Below are 25,813 nucleotides of genomic sequence, written 5' to 3'. Positions count from 1 at the left end.
ATGAATTAACTAAAAACTAAGAATGATAAATATCAAACAAATTAATCACATTATCTACTGACCTCCTTGTACTGTTCTCTTTCGATGATCAGTTTTAGTTTGACATTTTCCATACGTTCAATAAGTGCGCTTCTGCCTTCCGGCAGCACACACCCATTTTCCATACTCCCTATCTGCATCAGCTGATTGACAGGGCTACCAGTCTCCCTATTTAGACGAACTACGTATCGGAACATATTGACCAGGATAGTGTTCTCCTCGTTTCATTCAAAGCTGTCTAACACATTGTGCATCGGACCTTGACACGAGTCTTTGGGTCTATGCGCTGTCTATTTACCCTGCCTATCAAAAGTTTAGGAAAAAAGAATAGAAACCAATATGAAAGCCAAAGCAAAGATTGGCCGTCATGAAAGAAGTGAACCACATAATATACTTGGAAATTGGAATGGATAAAGATTTCGTTTTACATTTTATTTACATACATAATGATGTACCTGGAGGGACCTGTGACTTACATCCAGAATCTATGAGAATATGACAGTATTGATAATTAGCTGACAAAATCTGAATTATTTGGTTATTGGATTACAGACAGGAATGTGATCATCCAGTGAGTAAAACAAAGGCATAGATTTGACTGAGACCAAGACACACGCACACATAAACACAACCTAAGGTACCGATTCCCTGAAATGCAATTCACTCTTTAAAGTAAGGCACGTGTTCAATTCACTCCTTTTTAAATAGAATATAACAACACCAAAACAAATCCAAGTAAAACACCAAAAGAGTGAGAACATTTGTGTGTTGGTGTGTGCACTCGTTGTTCAACGTTGCCTTGTTGTTCTGCATCCATCTCTACAGCTCTTCCTCAGCTTGTATACCAGTCTGACATTCTATGGTATGTATCTGTGTAGCACAGTCTGTATGAATTTGTATTACAGTTTGAGTGTGTGTGTGTGTGTGTGTGTCATTCAGTATTGACTGTGTTTGCGGATACTCTCCACGAGTTCTGTCTGGCATCTGGGTCTCAGCCATGGACCCTGATCACAGACTGGGTGCTGCCCAGTTGAGGAACTTCATGGCAAATTCAAAACCTAGGAAGCAGGCCTAAGGAGAGAGAGAGACAACAGGAAACATGTTTCAATGTGTGAGAATGGGAGGTACTGAGAGACTAAATATTTAGTACAAATACTCATTCGTACAAATGCCAGCTAGAGGAGTGTATAATTCATGTGAGAATGGGTCAAAATGAAAGTGTGTTCACTGTATACAGTGCATGGGTAATATGTGAGCATCTTTATTGCACTGTGGCTTAGTATCATAGATGTTGTACAGTATATTTATTTCAGGATGATTATTAAGATGAGGATGGTAACTATGTTTATCACCTATGTGTAGTGTACTGTATGTTGAATGCACTCACCGCGTTTGCAGGGAAAGCTCTGAGCATGACCGCAGTGAAGCCTTTGTAGAGTGATGCCACCCCCTCCTCCCTTAGTAGCTCTCGTAGAACATCCCTGAAACCATTCGGATACTTTCCCATAGGCGCTGTGGGGAAGAAGGACATACGGCTCCAGTCACACTAAACACACTGTTAACACACTAAGCACAGGCACTAAACCAAAAACAGATACTGTTGTTAGGAGTATACTGTTGTATACTACACTTACAACAAATCAATCACATTCCATGAGGTTACAGTATGCATACCAAACACAGGGACTAGACTTACCGTATTTTCCGGACTATAAGTCACACTTTTTTTCATAGTTTGGCTGGTCCTGCGACTTATAGTCAGGTGCGACTTATATATCAACATATATAGAATTTCATACTGACAGACATGAACCAAGGAGTAAACATTACCGTCTACAGCCGACAGAGGGCGCTCTGGGCCGCTCTGGGCTTGTGACAACTATATGCTGCTCCTATACCACTGAAGAAATGAAGCTTGTTGAAGCTAAGCAAACGGTAGCTTGGTGAACTTGCTTACTGGTAACTTGCTTGTTGGACTCGCTGGCTTGTTATGTTCATTTAGCCTATTCAGCTTCCCAGGTATGTTCTTTATGCTATTGTGTAGCTGAATAACTGTTAATGTGTTACGTTAACATACCGGACTTCTATTCAGCCTGTTGTTCTGTGTGCTATTGTGTAGTTGAATAAACTTGCCTTTCCAGATTAAATGCCTGTTCTTGGTCTTGGATTTTGTGAAATAAATGTCTAAATAAATGCGACTTATAGTCCAGTGCGACTTATATGTGTTTTTTTCCTCTTCATGACACATTTTTTGACTGATGCGACTTAAACTCCGGAGCGACTTATAGTCCGGAAAATACGGTAAGCGCTATGGAACGAGAAGCCGTGGTATATCGTGGTTATCGGCACAGCTAGAGGGGTGGTTAGCCACGATACGGAGTTACGGCCGTTACACCCCCTAGCTGTGCCGATATCCACGATATACCACGGCTTCTCGTTCCATAACGCTTTTATACCGATTACCACATTTATCGATGAATATTTCACATATTAATTTTCTAACTTTTAATTAATGTATTTTAACGGAACTATGTTTTATTGTAAGTGTATTCATCCGCTGAACAGTTGTTTATTGGTTGCTAAGCAACAGTAAGAATGTAACTTCGATAATGGTAATATATACAAACGCGGAGTAATATGAAAAGATGTGACAACATTCCATTTAGCCGTGCGTATATCATGGATATCGGCACGGCTGGAACGCAATAGAGACAATGGACCGGATCTATCCATTGTATAAAACACATTAGGCACCGCATCACAAAGGAGAACATAACCTTAAGCACCAGTAAGGGGATTCTAGGCTACATTGTGCTTGTGACTTATCTGCGAGGTAAACCGAACAAGTGGTAACTGTATATTGCACTCAGAGTACTTCCTTTGCTGACTACCCAGTGGGCAGTGCCATAAACAAGCTGTACCCCACCAATTCTAAAGACACACCTGTTTGGAAGCGCGACTTGAGTACGTCAGGAGGGATAGCTACGGCCCAGTTGAAGATTCCAGCCATCCCTCCAGCAAAGAGAATACTGGGAACACTGAGCTCAGAGGGACTGTGGGAAAAAAAAGCACTCACCAATCAATCACAGAGTTATTCAACTGTGTACATCATGAATAATTAGCTTTATATGCACAACTGTAAACGATATCAGATGATATTTTCAGCATACACCCACCTCTTGCCCTCTGGTGTAAGAAGGTGCTTCAGCCATTCATAGGTCATGAAGTACATTCCACTGGCTGGCACATCTGAGACACAAAGTAACAAGCTGTCAATGCAATTGAAAGTAGCAGCTGTCAATCAAGCTAAACAAGGTTGAGGTTGGGGTTGTTGCTGCCATCGGAAACTCATCAAGGTACAACATTGTTACCCGAGTTTCTCACTCATATGATGAACAGTTTTGGATGTCAAAGTTATGATGATTTTTGGAGAATTCCAGTTGAGATGTTCCAAGTTTCAGATGACTCCCAGACCACCATGTTTTCAGACAGTCAGTACCTCTCATAAGGGTCAATGCAGTGCCTCTGTAGATTCCTCTGATTCCATTCTCTCTGTATAACTGCTTCATACAGTCCATGGGGCCTGCGTACTTCAACTCGCCTGAAGCTGCTTGAATCTTCAGACACACACACACACACACACACACACACACACAGACACACACACACACACACACACACACACACACACACACACACACACACACACACACACAGACTAAGTGTATGACACACAGACACCCAGAAAACAACAACCTACTGTAGGTTAAGGCCGCCTCTCTTACCTGTAGGAGACACTTGATACGCTCTCCAGGGGCCATGATTGCTGTGGTGAACACACCTGACAACATCCCTGCAGCAAAGAGCTGGGGATACCTGAGGGGGACAACAGATGCTAATGCAATTACACAAACACACACAAACAAACACACACACACACACACACACACACACACACACACAACAATCTGGGAGAGAAACAACTCTACAACAATCACCTACGTTAGAATATCATCTGGAGTTTTCTGCTGGAGTTTCTTGCCCAGGCCAAAACCAAAGAAGCAGACAGCAAACATGGGTGTGACTCCAATGATAGGGGCTGCCATGCCTTTATACAGGCCTTTCACCCCCTAGAAAAGATTCAATGAGATCGATAAGGGAACAGTGAAACCAAATATCAGATGAAGCAAGGATTAGTGAAAGAAATCTTTGTGATTCAAAAACGTAATATTTAATACATCTATATCTCTCCTACACACCCACCTCTTTGGCCAAGGTCTGTCTGAAACAATCAAAAGTGCCTGCATATTGTAGGGTCTGCCCAGGGGCTGCCTTGGGTTGAGTCTGCAAACGCACCTGAAAGAGGGAAAAACATGAGCAATTACGAATCTCAATTGTTGTGCATAAACAAATCAGTTTAATTGCCACAAACATGCATATCTTAGACAAAACACGAGGAGTGCAGGGCATGTCCAGTTGTAAGTAAATAGGCATAATGGTAGTTGACATTTGTGTATGGTACTGAAAATAATACATCTTATTTAATGAAGTGCTTTCTTGCACACAAAACACTACAACACAGTAAGAAAAAGACATTTGGGAGGTTTACAAATGTTTGTTTTGTTTTGGTGCCTGGTGTTTACAGACCATTTCTAAAGGACAAGGACAAGTAGCCTAGTTAAAAAGGTTAATCTTAAACCCTGGAGTGGGTAATGATGATCATGATGACCGAAATGGCTATGGTAAAAAGTCCAAAGGTATCACCCTACCCTAAACACGGCAACGCTGGAAGTCACAGATGTGAGCTAGAAGAGCCTGGAGCAAACCAGAAAGACCGGTGTATGGGCTCGCGAAAAAGATAGCAAGGTGTATCCCAAGGAATGTAATAATAACATTCACTGACTGTACCTCAAACCAGGGTCCCACGGAGTGTCGTGCCTAATAACTCACCCTACCAATATAGACGATAGATAGGCTACATCAAGATCAGATTCCTGGACCGTGGCTATTCCAAAACACGGCATGTCATGTGTACGAACTCCCCATACAAGACGATATCACACAATATTGCAATATGGTTACCATTATCTCGCTGGGATTTATAATTGAAATGTCGTGGGAAGCACTATATTAATATGTGTGTGGAAGATTAATACATTTGGATGTCGTTTGCCAAGTAGCTATTTATGTATTTCAGATGGGTCGTCTGTTCGCCACGAAAGCTAGACAATGTTCTAGCTAACAGCAACTACTGACAGACAGACACCCTACAACTACTGACAGACAGACACCCTACAACTACTGACAGACACCCTACAACTACTGACAGACAGACACCCTACAACTACTGACAGACACCCTACAACTACAGACAGACACCCTACAACTACGGACAGGAGACAGACAGGAGACACCCTACAACTAGTGAAATAAGAAAAGGAGAACTTCTTCTATTCCATGTATATCAAGTGGAATACAAGCAGTGTGTCGGGGTGACGCACCGAGCGATGAAAGGGCAACTTTTTTTCTTTTTTTACAATTAGTCACTTTGAATAAAACAACATATTACTTTGATGGTGTCGAGCGGATGTCCAGTGAAGACCAGACAGACCCCCCCGAACCCCCCGGCGAAGAAGTTCTTCCCTGGGCTGATGGGCTGCGGCGGCTGGGACATGTTTCTCTTCTCTGTTGACTTGATGAAAGCGACACGAAGACCAAAGCAGAAGACAGAAGACAGAAGACAGACCGTCTGTAGTCTTTAGTGTTGCAGGAGAACGAGCAGACCTCGACCACTACGACCAGCTCAGATGAGAGACAGTCAACCAGGCATACAGGCACCTTTCACCTAGATACGTACCCGGACTACATTTAGGGTAACACACAACCATTTCTGTCCGTCTTGATTCGCTGTCCGATCTGCAACAGCTACTGTATCAAACTGGACTATACAAACATACTTTTTCTGCTTGAAAGAAATGTCTGACACACACACCTCGTACAATTAATTTAGATGTCTGTTTATTTGTTAATTGTAAACATTAAGAAAATACAATTTGTTTCCATCTCACCTCTCTGAGCAACCATTTCAATAATGTTAAATTGGGAAAATATAGTTTCAGGATCATTTATAACACTGGTGGCAAGGGAAAATGCATTCTACAGGGACTGATAAACAACAAGAAACCATACATATACACTCATACACACACTAAAATACAAAAATATCCACAAACCATATCGGCATTCTCACACATGCATGAACACTGGTTCATAAAGACATAATATAGCAGGGAGTGCACTGGTGTGTGTGTGTGTGTGTGTGTGTGTGTGTGTGTGTGTGTGTGTGTGTGTGTGTGTGTGTGTGTGTATGTGTATGTGTGTGTGTGTGTCAATGATGGCCACTATGACAGAATGATCCACAGAATTGCTTCCCAGATTATCCAGATTAAAAAGAGGCCATTGACAGAGAGAGAGAGAGTTGATAGAGATAGAGAGATAGAGATGTAGAGTTACTACAGAGGGAGACGGACAGATGACAGATAAGACTTAGAGAGCTTCAGCATCATGGGGAAAACAACTGGATATGTGTGTTGTGGGGAAAAGAACAGGTGGGAAAATATGCCTTTTTGGGTGATGTTCAGGGGAACTATAGCAAGAGATGGAACGGTGGTAAAAGAGTGGAGAGCAGTCCCACCACCTAAAGATAGGTGATATTACACAATGGTAATGAACTACCTCTCTATAATAAACATCTGATGGAAAGACAAACAATATTGTTGCCAGACAGTTCTAACCGCTGACTGTTATTAAACGACACAAATTGAAAATCCCTTATTTAATCTAAATTCATAACCAGTTACACTAGAGTAACTATTCCTAATGCCATTCCCTTCAGAGCCATAGCTATAGGTAGATAGTAAGTCAAGGCTAGAAGCAGAATGTTACAGCCTTGTTACTTGTTACAGCCTTATTATTACAATATTGTTACTCGTCATCAACGGCACAGGTGGCAGCACATAATATGAGCCGTTTTGGAATCCAGAACATAGCCATGTCTAGAGTAGGTTACAGAACATAGCCATGTCTAGAGTATAGGTTACAGAACATAGCCATGTCTAGAGTATAGGTTACAGAACATAGCCATGTCTAGAGTATAGCAGGTTACAAAGCAAGTAGTGCAGATAGCAAGAAACAAGAAGTCCTCAGTATTAGACTCCGCCATAGATAATAAGTGAGGTTCACTATGTAGCAGCATTGCAATTGCAATAAACAGTGAGTAGGTAACCTCAAAGCCTAAGAATTGTAATAAGAGAATTGAATGTGCAGTTGTCTAGATTGTATTACTTTATTAAACTGTAACACATTGTGTGGCCAAGCCAGTTTTTGAGGAATAAGAGTGAGTGAAAGACAAAGGCTGAAAGAAGAAGACATCTAAAGACCAGTATGCTATCAGAATAACAAGGCCCTCAGACAACACTGTAGTTTGGTCCCCCCAAGGGAGCACATAAAATATCCTGTTTCATTAAGTAGGAGCAAACTACAGTATGATCTCTCAGACATAAGCCTGATGACAGTCCTCTCTCAGATATAGGATGTTCCACAATACCATCCCTCAGTATATTGGAGCAGACTACTGTATGACAGCTACCTACAGTCATATTCAAGCCTTACTCTCACTTATCTCAGGGAATTCTTTGTAGATCTCCTGTACTATTAGCTTATCCATCTGTTTGGCTGTGGCTCCGCCCTCATCGGCTCCTGTCTCCTCCTCCTCTCCCAGAATCCTCTGCAGCACTGCCTGCAGGTCAGAGAGGCGATGCTGGTGCTCCAAGTAGTCTGTGGATCGCATGATGGAGTGCATGAGGGAGAGATACTCCATCCTCAACTACGGTGAGGAAAGGTGGGGAGGAAGAGAGAGAGATGGAAAGAAAGAAAGAAAGAAAGGGAAAATGAGGCCATTTGTAATTCTTTTTTTTTTCTTCTTTACATTCATTATCATTTTAAAAGATGTGCCTATAAAACCTTAAGTCCAACTTAGCCATATCTCAAGGAGCCTGATGTGATGGTCAGCCTCTCTACTGGCTAAAGGAGCCTGATGTAATGGTCAGCCTCTCTACTGGCTAAAGGAGACTGATGTAACGGTCAGCCTCTCTACTGGCTAAAGGAGACTGATGTGATGGTCAGCCTCTCTACTGGCTAAAGGAGCCTGATGTGATGGTCAGCCTCTCTACTGGCTAAAGGAGACTGATGTAATGGTCAGCCTCTCTACTGGCTAAAGGAGACTGATGTGATGGTCAGCCTCTCTACTGGCTAAAGGAGCCTGATGTGATGGTCAGCCTCTCTACTGGCTAAAGGAGACTGATGTAATGGTCAGCCTCTCTACTGGCTAAAGGAGACTGATGTAATGGTCAGCCTCTCTACTGGCTAAAGGAGACTGATGTAATGGTCAGCCTCTCTACTGGCTAAAGGAGACTGATGTAATGGTCAGCCTCTCTACTGGCTAAAGGAGACTGATGTAATGGTCAGCCTCTCTACTGGCTAAAGGAGACTGATGTGATGGTCAGCCTCTCTACTGGCTAAAGGAGACTGATGTAATGGTCAGCCTCTCTACTGGCTAAAGGAGACTGATGTGATGGTCAGCCTCTCTACTGGCTAAAGGAGACTGATGTAATGGTCAGCCTCTCTACTGGCTAAAGGAGACTGATGTAACGGTCAGCCTCTCTACTGGCTAAAGGAGACTGATGTGACGGTCAGCCTCTCTACTGGCTAAAGGAGCCTGATGTAATGGTCAGCCTCTCTACTGGCTAAAGGAGACTGATGTAATGGTCAGCCTCTCTACTGGCTAAAGGAGACTGATGTAATGGTCAGCCTCTCTACTGGCTAAAGGAGACTGATGTACTGGTCAGCCTCTCTACTGGCTAAAGGAGACTGATGTAATGGTCAGCCTCTCTACTGGCTAAAGGAGACTGATGTGATGGTCAGCCTCTCTACTGGCTAAAGGAGACTGATGTAATGGTCAGCCTCTCTACTGGCTAAAGGAGACTGATGTCATGGTCAGCCTCTCTACTGGCTAAAGGAGACTGATGTGATGGTCAGCCTCTCTACTGGCTAAAGGAGACTGATGTACTGGTCAGCCTCTCTACTGGCTAAAGGAGCCTGATGTGATGGTCAGCCTCTCTACTGGCTAAAGGAGACTGATGTGATGGTCAGCCTCTCTACTGGCTAAAGGAGACTGATGTGATGGTCAGCCTCTCTACTGGCTAAAGGAGCCTGATGTGATGGTCAGCCTCTCTACTGGCTAAAGGAGACTGATGTGATGGTCAGCCTCTCTACTGGCTAAAGGAGCCTGATGTAATGGTCAGCCTCTCTACTGGCTAAAGGAGCCTGATGTGATGGTCAGCCTCTCTACTGGCTAAAGGAGACTGATGTGATGGTCAGCCTCTCTACTGGCTAAAGGAGCCTGATGTGATGGTCAGCCTCTCTACTGGCTAAAGGAGACTGATGTGATGGTCAGCCTCTCTACTGGCTAGGCTGGGGATGTGTCACAGTCTCACCTTGTCTCCAGGTGAGAGGTCAGAGATTTGTCGAACAGCGATGTCAATCATCACCATCATGTCAGTGCGGTAGAAGATGTCAGCAGAGTCTCGGCTGGCAAAGACATCCTGAAGGAACTTAAGTACTGAGTGTGGGGCAGGCGGGGCATGCTTAAAGACACACACAGGGTCCTCTGGAGAAGGGAAAGAGACAGAATGAGGGAAGGAGAGGAAGGGTATTAGAAAGAGACATATCATGTAAAAATATAAAACAAACAGAAAATATGTGAAGAATGAGTAAGGATTTAAAAAGACAATAAAATGTGTCCAAACACGTGTGCCTCACCGCCTCTGTTTAACAGCAGCATGACTTTCTCTGAGAAGATCTTCACGTTTTTCTTGATCACTGTCTGCATAATCACGTTGTTACTGGGCACTGAGTTAAAGACACAAATGAACAAATAAAACACATGCAAACAAGACATGCAAGAACATTTCTCCAATGGATCTACATTGACATAAAACATAAAGCTGTTTCTAAGGAGAACGTAATGTATGAAAGGAAATATGTTTCCTTTAACTTATGTTTCCTGTGACTTTTTTCTGAACCTTGTTTCACCTGTAAGATGCAAGTTGAAGGCCAGAAGTAGGTTCACACAGAGGTCAGGTAGTTGCTCTGTTGGGTCAGAGGGAAGTCCCTCCTCTACTATATCCAGCAGGAACTGGACAAATCCTGCATTTAAATGCTCTATTGAATGAGGGAGAGAGAGAGAGAGGGGGGGGGGGGGGGCACAGAGGATTCAGAGTAATAATGAGGTGCAGTTTGATTGTTCACTGAGCTCAATATGCATGCATATTGGGCTTTTATAGGCAACCTGTTTTCTATATAAATATTATTGATGATATGATGGTTGTTCCGAGGTATATTCTGTATGTTTTTAAAGGAAACAATTCACACAATAATAGTGATATACTGTAAAAAAGTTGTTAAAGGATATACACTGCTCAAAGAAATGAAGGGAACACTTCAAGGATATGCCTCCCCAGACACACCAAACCTGTCATGCTGGATAATGTTGCAGCATAACGTTCGCCATGGTCGTCTCCAGACTCTTTCACGTCTGTCACATGTGCTCAGTGTGAACCTGCTCTCATTCATCTGTGGAGAGAACCTGCTCTCATTCATCTGCTCTCATTCATCTGTGGAGAGAACGGGGCGCCAATGGCGAACCTGCCAATTCTGGTGTTCTCTGGCAAATGCCAATCGAGCTGTACAGTGGTATTGGGCTGTGAGCACAAGTCCCACTAGAAGACGTCGGGCCCTCATACCTCCCTCATGGAGTCTGTTTCTGACAGTTTGGTCAGAAACATGCACACGAGTAGCCCACTGGAGGTCAGTTTGTAGGGCTCTGGCAATGTAATCCTGTTCTTCCTCGCACAAAGGAGCAGACACCTGTCCTGCTGCTGGGTTGTTGCCCTTCTACGGCTTCTTCTTTTTTTTTTTTGTAGTGTAGTTCATACCATAGTATTGATATGTAATGAGGTTACGGATATTGTTCATACCATAATGATGATATGGCACCTGCTCCCCCATAGAGAAGATCATGGTCATGACCAATGCTGAATAACACATCTTCTGATGCTCTGGTGGAGAGAGAAAACAAAGAGTCATAACTAAGACAGTGACAGAGAAAAGAGCACAGAGATACTAAATGAGATTTAGAGATTTAGAGATTTCCACAGAGATGTGAGGCAGGAGAGAGAGGCCACAGATGAGACGGGTGAGAGATGCATTTTGAGAGACAAAGAGAGAGAGAGAGATGGAAGAGATTTATATTACCCTGTGTGTCATTCTGAAGGTCCCTAGCCACCTCCATGGGCAGTATGGAGTTGAGGAGAGTGGAGATGAGGGCAGAGTCCAGGCTACACATCGCCCCAAACACCTTAAGCAGCAGCAGACGCAGAGACACACGATGCTCCTGCATAGTCACACAACAACAACAACAACAACAACAACAACAACAACACATCATTTCCAGCGTTACATAACATTCCCATGGATAATATACTTATAATTTACATGTAACAACCAAATAATAACATACATTACAAATGAAAGCAGGAGACAACATCACTTACGAAGTGTCAATACTCTCTCCAGTAGAAGAGTACATCAACACTATATCATAAAACGTATTGTCTTGATGAATCCACATTATCCTAGCGTAAGTGATGGGACCTTTAGGAGAAGCACAGTGGTGTGGTCTCATGTCATCTCTTACCATCTGATAGTAGGACACCAGTGACAACACTGGCTCAGAGTGGTTGGCCCTGCACATCCTCTTACACACCTCAGGTGCAGCATCAGTCTGGGGGAAAACATAAACACACTATTATTTCAATTGTTTTTACGACCAACACATGACCCATATCTTTAACACCATAACGTCAAACTCACAAAAGGTCATCTACTGTTGAGTGTGTGAGCGTGTATCTCACCAGTATCTTTAGGAGTTCCTCTAAGTAACATGCGATGAGGGCATGGTCTTCGTGAAGGGCCCAGCTACGCTGCTGAGAATCTTCGCGGTGACGGGCGAGATCGCCAAAGATCACCTCCAGGCGTTGTTCGTCATGAGACACCTGTCCCTGTGGCAACGCTGAACTCAAATCCTACAAGGAGACGTCGAGGTTATGACGACACACCTAGAACATGATACTGTGTAAATACAACACAACATAGGCACACAAGTTACATATTCTGAAGTGTCATAAAACTGACCTTGGTCTCTACCAATGAGAGGAGGACTTTCTCTAAGTCAGAGGAAACTTGAGGTAAGGTGGTCTGCAGATGTCCCACAACCACACCTACAGCAACCCGAGATAACTCGTAACTCAGGCCTGTATTCTTCCGAACCAGCTCGATAAGCTCAGCACCGGTTGTCAGGGGAACGGGCTCTGAGTTAGTAGGGCTGCCAGAGGGGCTATCAACGACAGGGGGAGGGGCAAGAGGCCACTCGCTTTCTGATTGGTCCTCAGTGCTGTGTTGTGGGGCAGGGCCCTTCTTTGATAGAGCCGGCTCGGGAGAGGAGTTAGAAGCCAAGTCGTCTGGGGGAGGCGGTGGGGGCTTAACACGGCTTGGAATAGGGGGCGGGGTGCTGGACACACTGGGCAGGCTGACATCAGAGGAGACAACTGAGTGGGAGGAGCTAGAGTCTATGGAGGCGGAGCTGATCGAAGGGGACAGTCCAATGCCAGCTGCAGGTGTGAAGCTAGGGGCAGGAGGAATGGAAGACACTCTAGAGGGTACATCTGGCTCTGCTAAGAAAGAGAGAGAACAAGGCATAGTGAGAGAATGATGGGGTCTAGTTACAGTTAATTCATAGGAATGGCCTTACTAAGAAAAGAGTATGAGCATTGTTGAGTGTGCTTGTGGCTGGGGATGGTGTACAGAAATATGTGTGAACTTGGGAGTAGATGGTTTGAATAGTGTACATGGAGAGAGGAAGAGTAGATTGAGAGTGAGGCGCTCTGACCTGGACGTCGGGTGCTTCTCTGTTTCTCAGGAGGAGGCGGAGAGATGGGGGCTGCACGACGGGGCTGAGGGGGTACCTGCAAGAGATAACAGAAGGAAGAGTAGTGTAATGCCAGCTGTGTGTGTGTGTGTGTGTGTGTGTGTGTGTGTGTGTAAAATACCTGATAAAGACCATGTTCTCCTTGCATATTCTCAAGACTCCCTGACATTGGCATGCTGGCCTGTCGTCCATAGTTTTGGCTATGCCCATTGGGTGGTTCAGGGGTGTGGCTGAGGGACATTTCGCTGGTAGAGGAGGGCAGGCCCTGCTTGTGACTGGATGGAGTCGGGCTTCGCCGTGACAGGGTCTCCTTTCTGTGATGAATCAACTTCCTGTACCACAGAAACCATACGGATGCACCTATCAGGAACCAGCAGCATGAAGGGAATCCACTCACATCATTCAGTATTATACAGCCTGAGACTAGCTGGCATGGTTGTGAAGTTAGTAAGCATTCTATTTAATACTAACTGAAGGACATCTCGTTGCTCAAGGTTGTATTTGCCCCCATTCTTCATGGCCACGTTATGGATGCCTTCAATCGCCCTGTCGATGGACTGCAACACCTCATCCTGCTCTGGGGCCTGGAGGAGAAAGAAAAGGGCCAGAGAAAAGGATGAGCAGAGGGGCTGAGGGGAACTGGCTAGTGGGCTCCAACCATAAAAAAAACTAGGGCAGTTACCTAACCAAAATGAAACCCCTTGAACAATATCACACAGATTCAGTACAGCTATGACATAGGGACATGGGCTGAATCAATGCCACACGAAAGGCTGACAAGAGGCCATTCGATCAAATAAAAGTGTTTTTGTACACCTGGGGAGTGGGGACCTAACACTCTAGTAGACCTAACACTCTAGTAACACTCTAGTAACACTCTAGTAGTGCCATGGGACATGGCACAGTCAGTCTGCAAGAGACTAAGAGATCACTGTGAGTTCATACTTGTGAGATTTGTAGTTTAGCAGCACTGATTCTTGAGGGCCTGGGTTGCAGTCACGAGATCACGAGCACGTGACATATGGCAGATGCGCCGCCTCATTTTCATATATGTTTTTGGCGTGTCGCAACGACCCCTGCGGCACAGACCCAGCTCATCTTCATACTCTAATTACTGAGACAGGTTTTATTTCTTCTATAAAAACGTGCATTGGTCTGTAACCTGACTGCAAGTGAAGATGCGCACAAAATGAATGACGGCAGCACATCCATCCATCCATCCATGGAGCAGCAGAGCAGCAGTCACTCAGTAGGAGAGGGTCGACACACCGCAGACAAGCCACACAAGTCAAGTGGAGAGCCAGCTAGGTGGTTAGTTATGGCATCTTATTAACTTTGCTGCTCTTAATTCAGGCTAATACACTGGCACAGCAGACTGTTTGGCCATAATCCACGTCCACACAGATATGATTCAAGAGTGAAAGTGGGTTCGTTACCTTAACCTTCTCTATGTAGGAGGCGGGGACGTAGCCGGTCTCTCCCGAGGAGCAGCGGGACCCGAGCCACCAGTGCTGGTTGCTGCGCTCCAGGATCAGGAAGCTCTCCCCGGCCGCGAAGGGAAGGGAGCTGGGCTCCAAGGAGCGGAAGGCGTACAGAGACCGATACATACTTTTGCTTGAATCGCTCAAAACACAGATGTATCCGTCTTAAACAATAAGCAAGTTGCTAATAGATTCACCCTGATTCAGGTAATTTGAAATCAATTTACAACATTCAACCGATTCGTGTATTTTCTATTTACAAAGATCCAACTGGCGACTTGTCCTGTAAACACCGCAGGGCGCGCGCACGCAGGACAACACACACACACGGGCACGCCCCTTTGGCATCCAGGCCAGATAATCAATGGCAGAGCTAGGAGAGAGATCTTGTCCCGGCTTGTCCTCTTGCCTGATTGCGGCATCAAGCAGACAATTATGGCCGTTATTTTGTTCACTATGCCCTTTGGAAGTCCATAAAACAGATTGTGCTTTATTGTTAGAGTTATGGTTATTGTTACTGTATAGTACACATCATTATATAGAATAATTCATAATAAAAACACTGAACACAGATGTTGGTGAGAGCCAGCTAAGATTGGTGGGTGTGGGCCTCAGCTCTTTGACACAGAGCCTGGTGAATGGACTGACTTATATCTGCATGATTTACTTTGTATTTCTGTGCATGTGACAAATAAAGTACCCTTGAACCCTTGATATAGCGCCTTATTCCAAAGCGCTTTACAGTGGCCTCTCATTCACACATTCACACACACACGGCGGCAAGCTACCATGCAAGGTACTGGGAGCAATTTGAGGTGTCTTGCCCAAGGACACCTCGACATGTGGCCAGCCAGGGTTCGAACCGCAGACCTGCCGACCTTGCGATCATTAGATGCCGGCTCTACCTCCTGCTCCACAGTCATGTGGTATTTCATGGAGATATTTAATGGAGATGTTTAATGGAGATGTTGGTCAAGGAGAAAACCGCTCAGCTGAACGAATCAGATGATGATTCCATAAACACCGATAAAGGAAAATCAGGTTTAATTTTGATAATTTTAGTGAATGTGGCTGAAAAGAAGTCGCTGCTGAGTTACCATGGCAACTTATGCCTCAGAACTAACCTCGTATTTACCCGGTACCTACTAGGTTAACTGTCAAAATGAAGTTAGGCCTACTTAATCTAACTGTCAAGATTACATTAGGCCTACCTCATTTAACTGTCAAGATTACATTAGGCCTACTTAATCTAACTGTCAAGATTACATTAGGCCTACCTAATCTAACTGTCAAGATTACATTAGGCCTACTTAATCTAACTGTCAAGATTACATTAGGCCTACTTAATCTAACTGTCAAGATTACATTAGGCCTACTTAATCTAACTGTCAAGATTACATTAGGCCTACTTAATCTAACGGTCAAGATTACATTAGGCCTACTTAATCTAACTGTCAAGATTACATTAGGCCTACTTAATCTAACTGTCAAGATTACATTAGGCCTACTTATCTAACGGTCAAGATTACATTAGGCCTACTTAATCTAACTGTCAAGATTACATTAGGCCTACTTAATCTAACTGTCAAGATTACATTAGGCCTACCTAATCTAACTGTCAAGATTACATTAGGCCTACTTAATGAAGTTAACTAACTTAATCTTGACGAGTTAACCTGATAGGTACCAGGTTAGTTCTGAGGCATAAATTGCCATGGACATTCAGGAAACGGAACTCTCACTGAAAGTATCGGGTTTATCTTGGATTACTATGATTACTATGATTACCTAGATGTTCCTTTAGCGGCATCACGGAATACCCCCCTAGCGAAAACATAAATAAAAAAACATGAATAATGACAGGAAGTACTATCCCTTAACACCGGAAGCTATAGTTGTGTGCCACACAGAAGTCTGTCCCACTGTTGTCAACATGGCTGCTTCGATGTGTAGCAGATCGCTTCTTCGGAGATCTGCATATATGCGCCCCAGCCCTCTGTTATCACCAGTCTTCACAAGGTACTAAATAATCCTGTTTCTGTTCTGCTTATGAATGACACACCCTTTGGCTTTACTGTAGTACATGTCTATGGCCTTTCCACGCGTGACGTCCCGAGGTGATGACAGTCAATAGGACATGTCTGCCCCCTGCCTGGATGTGGACAGAGGTGATATGATATGATACCGTTTGTAGGTCTTCAATTTTAGAGACAAGTCAGGTATGAGCAGATTGTCTTACTCCATAGGAGAAAGATAATGGAAATAGCGATCTAATATGATAGTAATGGCTAATGGTAACTATGAAGGTCGCCTGTGGTTTGAACCCCGGCTGGCCACGTATCGAGGTGTCCTTGAACAAGACACTGAACCCCTAATTGCTCCAGAGTCGCCGTCTATGGCTGACCCCTTGCCTAGAGCATAACACACCAAATTCCAACAATTGACTGACAAGTTGATTGCATGGCAAAAAAAACTATTATATTGATTATTAATTATTATCTCTGCCCTCAGCCCCTTCCTATCCCGTGCCCACAGGCTTGGTCCCAGCGATGATGAGATGTACCAGCGTACCACAGTGTCTGTCATGCAGAAAGAACCAGGCACTGGGCCTATGATCCATAGCTACAGTCCCAGAGGCTTCAACATTGATGGGAACCGCGTGCTTGGGCCTTGTGCCCTGCTGCCTCCAGCCATCCTGCAATGGAACGTAAGACAGATGGAATGTAAGACAGACAGACGGCCTATAGATGTCTGACTGAAGCTATTACTGGTCCTTTAAAACTGGAAAAAAATTCAACCCTAAATTCTACCATTCAATGTCATACTTGTACAGTACATACAGTACATGCATACATACATGCACATTATACTTCAACCTGACAATCTAGTTCACCAGCTTCCTGCAATTTGGATCTAACTCTGAGTCCCAATTCTCCACCTTTAGTTAGTGTTTTGGCTCACAAAATGAGCCTATTGTGTGAGATTTGGTGGTGTGTCATGTTGATTGTTCTTTTGGCTTTTCATCTGCAGGTGGGTAGTTACAAAGACATCACTGAAGAGAGTCTGGCCCTTTTCCACATGATTGAACCTCGAATTGGTGAGTTATATCATGACAAGCTGATTCAAATTATGTTAAACAAAAAAAAGACAAACCAAACGAAACACACAAACAGATCAAATATTGTGAATTTTCATTGACATGAAATACTTAATTCTAGAGTTCTAACTATGGTCATACATAGTGTTAGCTCTTGAGAGGATTGTGTAAGGGTAAAACAATCTTATTCATGTCTACAGAGATTCTTGTTCTGGGCACAGGGGGTCGGACGGAGTGGATTGATCCCAAAGTCCTTACCTTCATCAGGAGTAAAGGCATCGCTGTGGAGGTGCAGGACACGGTAAAGTACACACACACCTACACACCGGGTCAATCTCTAGCTGAACAATTTGGGTTTTGTGATGAACTAGGTTATTACATCATAGACTACTATGTTGCCCAACCCCTGTCCCGGAGGTCTTCTGTTTGGGAGGATTCTCCTTTAACAAGTTGCTAAGAGCAATCACCCAGGCTGACGTGTAGCCACATAGTAGTTAATTCTACTGAACTGGGCAGCTCTGCCTACAGGAGGTCTTTGGACGGCCATGATTTGTGTTTCCCTCCCTTCCTTCCTCTCACTTATATCCTCTCTGTTCTTTAGGCAAATGCATGTGCAACCTTCAACTTCCTGACCAGTGAACGGCGAGTGACGGCGGCCGGTTTAATTCCTATCCCTGTCAGCACATCCCTGGAGTAGACTTAAGAACAGAAGGTCCTGGAGTAGACTTAAGAACAGAAGGTAGGGCCAGAAGGTTTAGGGCCAAAAGCAAAGTGACTTCATCACTGTGATGGATCCTGGATGAAATTCCTTAGACCCAGGAAATTGACCGTCCTCATTTTTTTGAGGGCTTCATATTTTGTGGGATTTTTTTTACCATTTACTCCTTCTCAAAGAGGAGGTTGTTTAGGGGTTGTGTGACTCCCAAGAATGTCTCCAGATTTGACTTTGTAAGCAAGATGACTTCTAACCCCATAAAAAATGCATACCAACAAATATTTTTTTAAATATTCTTATTTATTGTGTGTGTGTGTGTGTGTGTGTGTGTGTGTGTGTGTGTGTGTGTATGCGCACACGCATGCTTGTGAGAGAGAAAGAAAGCACAGTATGGTGTAGACATTCATGTATGCTAAGTGTATAGTTTGGTGGAGTGTTATATAGTGTTTCATTTACCTGTATGTAAGTATACTTTCTGTTGCCACTGAACTAATAAACAATGTATACACATGACATGCTTTGTTTTTACTTATTATGATGAGCAATTTTATTTTATTTATTTTTTAGCACTTGAGTATTGGGTTTTTATTTATTGGGTTTCAGCATAGACATGGACTGAACAGCATATCTACATCATTAAATGATGAGCAATGTTTACATGCTCACAATAAATGAATAAACTGTGGGTGGTTCAATAGTACTTCATTGTATGTGTACAGTAGGCACAGTAATCGTTTAGCTGAGGTGGTTGTGACTGTCCTTCATTTCAATAAGTAAGCTGCTCTAATCTCATTGTCTGCCTTGCCTCTGCCAGCTCTGTGCCACCCCTTTCTAGCAGTCTAAGAATAGAATAGCACATGCAGTATGTAACTTCAATGGCTATGTCCTTCTTAGAGATAAGCTGTAGGATAAGGCTATCCAATAATCTCCTAGTGCGTTCTCATGAATCATTCATCCAATTCAACATCACATGAAACCACACAGCCTTAAAAGCACTTGTACACACTAAAGAATACATTCACACTAACTCTACAGATAAATGAACAGTAAAATAATATAAGATATTTATTGGACAGGGTAGAAAGGTAAATAGCGCTCTCCTCCAGTCTCAATACCATCACAATATGACAAATCCAACAGTTAAATAGCAGATAAGATTGCAAAGAAAGGCATGCTGGGAGAATCAAGAAATGTCAGAATCTATATGGGGTGCTTACAAAGTAGAAACTGACTCTGTTATTGCGTTATTATGTGGTTGAATTGTTAAAAAAAAGAAAAAAAGAACTTGGACTCCTCCAATTGTGGATCTGAAAGGACATAACAGGCTTGGTGGGTTAGGTGGTGAGAAATATACACATCCTGCTGGCTAAGTTGCTGGTAGAGCCATTATCAGTTTTACCTTTCAGTGGTTACAAGTTACTCATACCATAGATCTAGTCAATGGGGTCAGTCTGAAAACAGACATTGTCAATGTTGATTGGTCAGAAAGCCTGTAGATATCATAGTTACTGCCAGAAACGGTGTTAAGTGCATTTCACTGCCTCAGAAACCGGGTGTCTCTTAGTCATCACAGTTGTCACTAGGGAGTCTGCGTAGCTTGTCAATGCAGAATTCTGATCCTGTAATGCGGTGATACATATCTTTGATGTCTTCACACTCAGTCTCAAAATGTGTAGATGCATCATAGGAGCGAGAGACAAAGATCTGAGCAGGGGAGAAAAGACCAAAATTCACAACACTGCAGACTCCACTATCCATAATCATTGTGTCCGTTTAAGACCACTATCACTTTGGACACTTCCAAAAATGTTAATCTCATAATCTCCACCACCATACCAGCGTCTACCTTTGTGAAAACGACAAATGTTTACTTCTGTAGTCAAAAAGGTAAGGGAAAAGGAAAATGTTTCCTATTTTTTTTTAAAGAAAAAAATTCAGTGAACAGAAACTACAGTAGTCCTACGACGAGTTTCCAGCTAGGAGGAGTTTGTGGCTGTAGTTTGAAAATGACTGAATGTTATTAATTGTTTTACCACCAATGACTTCATAGGGGGGTAATTTCCATAGGACCTTCCCACTTACTGTATGTTGATGACTACAAAACGTAGAATATCATATTTTTCCACATACGTAGACCCTGGTACTGTACTGTATGGTGCTGGAGATAATGAACATGATGTTAGAAAGTCTCCCTTTAATCAATCAATCAATCAATCAATCAAACGTTATTTATATAGCACAAGTCATGCATTGAATGCAAGTGCTGGACATAAACTATCATTACGACAACTGATTCTCTTTTCTCCAATCATACAACGACATGTTACCATGGTAGCCGGATGTGGTAGCTAGCTCAAGGCATTGGGCTAGTTAGCTAGTCTTTACCTTACCTAGTTTAACCAACACCAACACTTTACATATTAATAAACAAATAAGCCAAAACAGGTATAGATACAGACCCATTGAATCAAGCCTTTAGTAAAACATAAGCTGGTATATGGCCTACAAATACCCTCATTACTTACAAAGTAAGTATGACATTATTTTTGGATATTTATGAATCTACAGTATTTAATTTAGATTTTTTATGTTGTGTTTTCTGTCATGTAATCTATGTAGTTGTGAGAACAATTGCCCAAGTTATTTCCAATAACAGTTTTGTGTATCTGAATCTGAATTACCTGACTCTTTCTTCCATCTTCATATGGGACCATCAGGTTGCTGATGGAGACAAATCTGCAGACCAATAACATCAAAATCAGTAGCTTTGTCAAGTCATGTCTCATGTCTTGTGATTACCGAGATCATTAAGTATCATTATTATAACAGTTGGCTACAGTTTATATTCGGCTTTATATTAATCTTAAATGATGTTAAAAAATGTTTTACTAACAACATTTGAACATTAATACTAATGCCAGAATGGCCATCTCCTGCAGATTTAAAGATGAGGGTGATTGTGGCTAGCAGTTGGTTAAGGTTAAGAATTTTGAATATGAGTTCAGTTCTGTGGTGGGCTCTGGTATAGAACTTACTTCTGCTCAATAGGTTCCAACAGGTCCAACCCTGCCTGCACCTCCTTCTCTGGGTGACTGGTCTCGATCGTTGTGCTCACCATGGCAACATACATCCCATCCGGCGCCACATTGTGAGTATAGGAAACCATACATATGTAAATGTCTGAAAAATAAATATGTAAAAATACTTTTGATACAGGTTATATGATACCCAACCATTTATTTACAACTTGACCCTGCTTGGCACATACTGACACCATACCTGACTTCCTGCTAACTTTACCCTGCTTGGCACATACTGACACCATACCTGACTTCCTGTTCCCCCCCCCCCCCCAGCCTAACAGTGTCTCTCTGCCCCCCCCCCCCACCCCCCCCCCCCCCTGCTTGGCACATACTGACACCATACCTGACTTTACCCTGCTTGGCACATACTGACACCATACCTGACTTCCTTGACCCTGCTTGGCACATACTGACACCATACCTGACTTCACTTTACCCTGCTTGGCACATACTGACACCATACCTGACTTTACTCTGCTTGGCACATACTGACACCATACCTGACTTCCTTGACCCTGCTTGGCACATACTGACACCATACCTGACTTCCTGTTTACCCTGCTTGGCACATACTGACACCATACCTGACTTCACTTTACCCTGCTTGGCACATACTGACACCATACCTGACTTCCTGTCTTTACCCTGCTTGGCACATACTGACACCATACCTGACTTCCTGTTTACCCTGCTTGGCACATACTGACACCATACCTGACTTCCTGTTTACCCTGCTTGGCACATACTGACACCATACCTGACTTCCTGTTTACCCTGCTTGGCACATACTGACACCATACCTGACTTCCTGTTTACCCTGCTTGGCACATACTGACACCATACCTGACTTCCTGTTTACCCTGCTTGGCACATACTGACACCATACCTGACTTCCTGTTTACCCTGCTTGGCACATACTGACACCATACCTGACTTCCTGTTTACCCTGCTTGGCACATACTGACACCATACCTGACTTCCTGTTTACCCTGCTTGGCACATACTGACACCATACCTGACTTCCTGTTTACCCTGCTTGGCACATACTGACACCATACCTGACTTCCTGTTGACCCTGCTTGGCACATACTGACACTGACCTGACTTCCTGTTGACTTGTGTTTGAGGGATGATGATTTGACAGGAGTTGGCATCATGAGTGTTTCTGATTGGATGATTCAGTAAACAGATGACCCGTATGATACGGCCCACCTTCTTCACCCGATTGGGCACGTAGCTGGGGTCACAGATCAATTGTTTACACCGGAAGACCTTTGTAAATAGAGAGAAAGAGTAAAGAGAAAAATATAGATTTACTCAGCAGCAGTTTTACACTACTCATCCAAAGTGATATCTCCTTGTCTATCCCCTCTCTCTCTCCTTACCTGGCCTTCAGATTTCACACCTGCCACTTTGCCATTCTCCAACAAAATCTCTTCCACTGGTCTGTTTAACATGTAGGTCCCTCCATACACTGCACTTAGCCTGGGGCACAGAGAGAATAAGAGTTAAAGGCACCACACCAGCCAGTTTTGCATCCTGGCTTAAAGAAAAAAGGTTGGGGTTCGGAGGGTTATATTTGACTCTGGGTGCTAAACTTTACAAACAGGCTAGCCACGTCACACTTCTGAGCTCTGTATGAAATGTCATACATCACGGCACGTGGGAAATTGATTCAGGAGAAGCTAAGAGAAGAATAGAACAGAAGAATAGAATAAGCAGAATAGAATGTATCGCCCAAAATACGTACACATATTGACCTAAGTGTCATATAATCTAAAAAACATACACATGTGAGCCTTTAAGTATAGGGCCACTTGGTGCGTGTGTGTATCTTTGAGAATGAGTGAGAGATTGACTGTTAACTTACCTGGCAAAGCCCTGTGGTAATTCTCCTAGCCCATACAGTGGATAGAGATAGGGACTGTGGTTGTAGCGAGCCAGCGACTCAGAATACAGCTTGATCCGTCTGATGGCGTGGATAAATGGCTGGTCCAGGTAGCTGTAGAGACAGGGAGACAACCATGGACACCAAGAACGGTGTTTGTTGTGTGTTGTGTGTGTGTGTGTGTGTGTGTGTGTGTGTGTGTGTGAGTGTGAGTGTCTATGTGTTGAGTACTGACTCATCACTATGGTACAGGGCGAGGGCATGCCCAGTGAACTCCATGACATCTAGTCCCAAGTCAAAGCGGCGGAACACCTCCCTCATGCTGGTTTTGTTCGGGTCCATGTCCATATAGGTCCGCGGGTCGCGCTCCTCAAAGTGCAGGATGAAGAGAAGCAGTTTCCTGAACCTACGCTTGTCAAACATGCCCATCAAATCTGAAACATACGTGTCAACCATATTTTGATGAATGGTTGTATATTTCACAGAAACACTGACAGAATGTGGCATTTTGATTTCCAGACATTAGTCTGCACAGCAATCTTTTAGTTGTTTCTGTTTTATTGTTCTTAATCCCTGTTTTTTCCTCACTCTCTCAATGTTATAGTTTTAATGTCTTGACACATGATTTCCATTTGATTTGATTGTAACATTTTATATTTTTTGATTTGTAACAGATTCTAAAACAAACTGTTAAACAGAATTCATTGCCATTTAAATTCTTTATGGGATATTACCTGAGGCTAGTGCTTCTGCCTCAGTAGAGGGGACTTTGTGGACTTTGCCAGTCCTGTATACGTAGCTTCCCTCAACAACCTTAAAGTCTAGATACCGGGTCACCTCAGTATACACCAACATTTTGACCAGCTGACCTGAAACAAACACAAACCAGATTACAATGTATTTACAGTAAACATATACATACTATTAGAATTAACATTCAACACATTTAAATTAATTAACATTCAACACACAACACATTTTCCTGTATCACAGTCTCAATGCCATGCAGTCATACTACATACCAATAGTTATTAGCTAGTTACATAAGACATCATGCATAGTTACAATGTCCTCACCATTGGCAAGCAGAAATTTGGGAATAAGGTCAACATTCCAGTCCTTCCCAAGTCCTATTGAATTAGCTGGACCCGAAACATGGAACTTCCTATAGAGCTGCAAATGTGCATCTCATGAATACAATGATTCACAACCATAAAGTGTATGTGTGTATGTGTGTGTGTGTGTGTGTGTGTGTGTGTGTGTGTGTGTGTGTTGTGTGTGTGTGTGTGTGTGTGTGTGTGTGTGTGTGTATGTATGTGTGTGTGTGTGTGTTGTGTGTGTGTGTGTGTGTGTGTGTGTGTGTGTGTTGTGTGCTGGACAGACCTCCTCTAGAGGAGAAATGGAGGCACTCTCTCCACCATAGTAAGGGTTCCGGTCGATGTGAAGAACCTTTTTGCCGCTCACCGACATTAAACCAGAGAGAATGCATTCCTAAGAAAGATGTGAAAAAGAAGTAAAATCAGAATACCAGAGAATGCCATTCATATTCAATAAACAATTGACAGTGAGATACAACTGCCGTAACTGGCTTTTCAGAGAAGGGTTGAGGTTAATGATATTAGACATTTGCTAATCCCTTAGGCAGCTGCAAGTCTTCATACTTCCCCCATGACGGGGATCACCTACTGTATGTGTCTGTGTCTGTCTGGGTGTCTGGGTGTGTGTCTGTGTGTCTGGGTGTGTGTCTGTGAAAGTGTTGGTGTGTGCACGTGAATATGAGCAAGAACATTATTAGTATAGTATCGTATAGTATAGCCTTTTTATTCTCTTTCATCCATCTCACCTGGATCCCGGTACATTTGACAATAAACTCTGAACTGAACTGACTTGTTTCACTCACTCTCTTTCCTGTTCATAAAAACCACAGTCATCTTTTTCTATTGTCATAATACCAGAGAGTCACCTCTTGACAAATTATTTCCAATGATCAGTCAGCTGCATATGATTTATCAGCTAATAGACTTGATGACTCACAGGATTTCGCTCTCAGAGGACTGCAACACTGAAATGTCTTTTTTTTTTTTTTTACCCCAAACACACTTTTAAAAGTGATAACATGTTTAAGCAGTATGATGCATATGTGCAGGAGGATGGATGTCTTACCTTCAGTCCTGTTCCTAGAACTACGACATCAAACTCCTCCTGCATCCTGTCCTGTCTCTCTGCCTGTCTCCCTGCTACTGCTGCTGAGCACCAGAATACACCTGGTAGGCGTAATGCGTGTGTGTGTGTGTGTGTGTGTGTGTGTGTGTGTGTGTGTGTGTGTGTGTGTGTGTGTGTGTGCGTGTGTGTGTGTGTGTGTGTGTGTGTGTGTGTGCGCGCGCGCGCGTGTGTGTGTGTGTGTG

The 25,813-nt window shown here is 43.3% G+C and overlaps 4 protein-coding genes across 5 annotated transcripts; 1 reads left to right on the top strand and 3 right to left on the bottom strand.

Annotated features, from left to right (window-relative positions):
• Positions 1-458: 458 nt before the first annotated feature.
• slc25a20 (solute carrier family 25 member 20) lies at positions 459-5,881 on the bottom strand. The gene is made up of 9 exons (XM_080548291.1): positions 5,609-5,881; positions 4,303-4,395; positions 4,042-4,169; positions 3,825-3,915; positions 3,539-3,656; positions 3,216-3,288; positions 2,983-3,092; positions 1,427-1,551; positions 459-1,110 (listed from the first exon to the last, which is right to left on the bottom strand). Exons 1-9 carry the CDS (start codon positions 5,711-5,713, stop codon positions 1,048-1,050), a joined length of 906 nt encoding a protein of 301 aa, XP_080404417.1. The 5' UTR covers positions 5,714-5,881; the 3' UTR covers positions 459-1,047.
• A 223-nt stretch (positions 5,882-6,104) lies between these two features.
• nckipsd (NCK interacting protein with SH3 domain) lies at positions 6,105-14,856 on the bottom strand. 2 transcript variants are annotated; one of them, XM_080548709.1, is made up of 13 exons: positions 14,581-14,856; positions 13,616-13,728; positions 13,266-13,476; positions 13,106-13,181; positions 12,352-12,890; positions 12,072-12,242; positions 11,855-11,941; positions 11,413-11,551; positions 11,136-11,216; positions 10,192-10,320; positions 9,919-10,008; positions 9,594-9,766; positions 6,105-7,924 (listed from the first exon to the last, which is right to left on the bottom strand). In XM_080548709.1, exons 1-13 carry the CDS (start codon positions 14,749-14,751, stop codon positions 7,700-7,702), a joined length of 2,205 nt encoding a protein of 734 aa, XP_080404835.1. In that variant the 5' UTR covers positions 14,752-14,856; the 3' UTR covers positions 6,105-7,699. The 2 variants fall into 2 exon arrangements, with proteins under 2 accessions (XP_080404835.1, XP_080404836.1); XM_080548710.1 differs by having other exon boundaries at positions 12,352-12,887.
• A 1,702-nt stretch (positions 14,857-16,558) lies between these two features.
• ndufaf3 (NADH:ubiquinone oxidoreductase complex assembly factor) lies at positions 16,559-18,887 on the top strand (the record flags this gene model as incomplete). Its single annotated transcript, XM_080548689.1, has 5 exons — positions 16,559-16,644; positions 17,137-17,332; positions 17,656-17,722; positions 17,923-18,023; positions 18,324-18,887. The coding sequence occupies 5 exons, from the start codon at positions 16,559-16,561 to the stop codon at positions 18,417-18,419; spliced, it is 546 nt and encodes a 181-aa protein (XP_080404815.1). The 3' UTR covers positions 18,420-18,887.
• Positions 18,888-19,997: 1,110 nt separating this feature from the next.
• On the bottom strand, positions 19,998-25,616 carry LOC308173093 (rab GDP dissociation inhibitor beta; the record flags this gene model as incomplete). The annotated part of the gene is made up of 11 exons (XM_080548057.1): positions 19,998-20,141; positions 21,119-21,173; positions 21,473-21,617; positions 22,621-22,792; positions 22,906-23,005; positions 23,391-23,522; positions 23,644-23,842; positions 24,143-24,277; positions 24,485-24,581; positions 24,792-24,899; positions 25,572-25,616. 11 exons carry the CDS (start codon positions 25,614-25,616, stop codon positions 19,998-20,000), a joined length of 1,332 nt encoding a protein of 443 aa, XP_080404183.1.
• Between the last annotated feature and the right edge of the window lie 197 nt (positions 25,617-25,813).

The sequence above is a fragment of the Nansenia antarctica genome (assembly GCF_963989245.1).
Source record: "Nansenia antarctica genome assembly, chromosome: 18".
Classification (NCBI taxonomy): domain Eukaryota; kingdom Metazoa; phylum Chordata; class Actinopteri; order Argentiniformes; family Microstomatidae; genus Nansenia; species Nansenia antarctica.
This window is presented reverse-complemented; position numbering and strand designations above follow the sequence as displayed.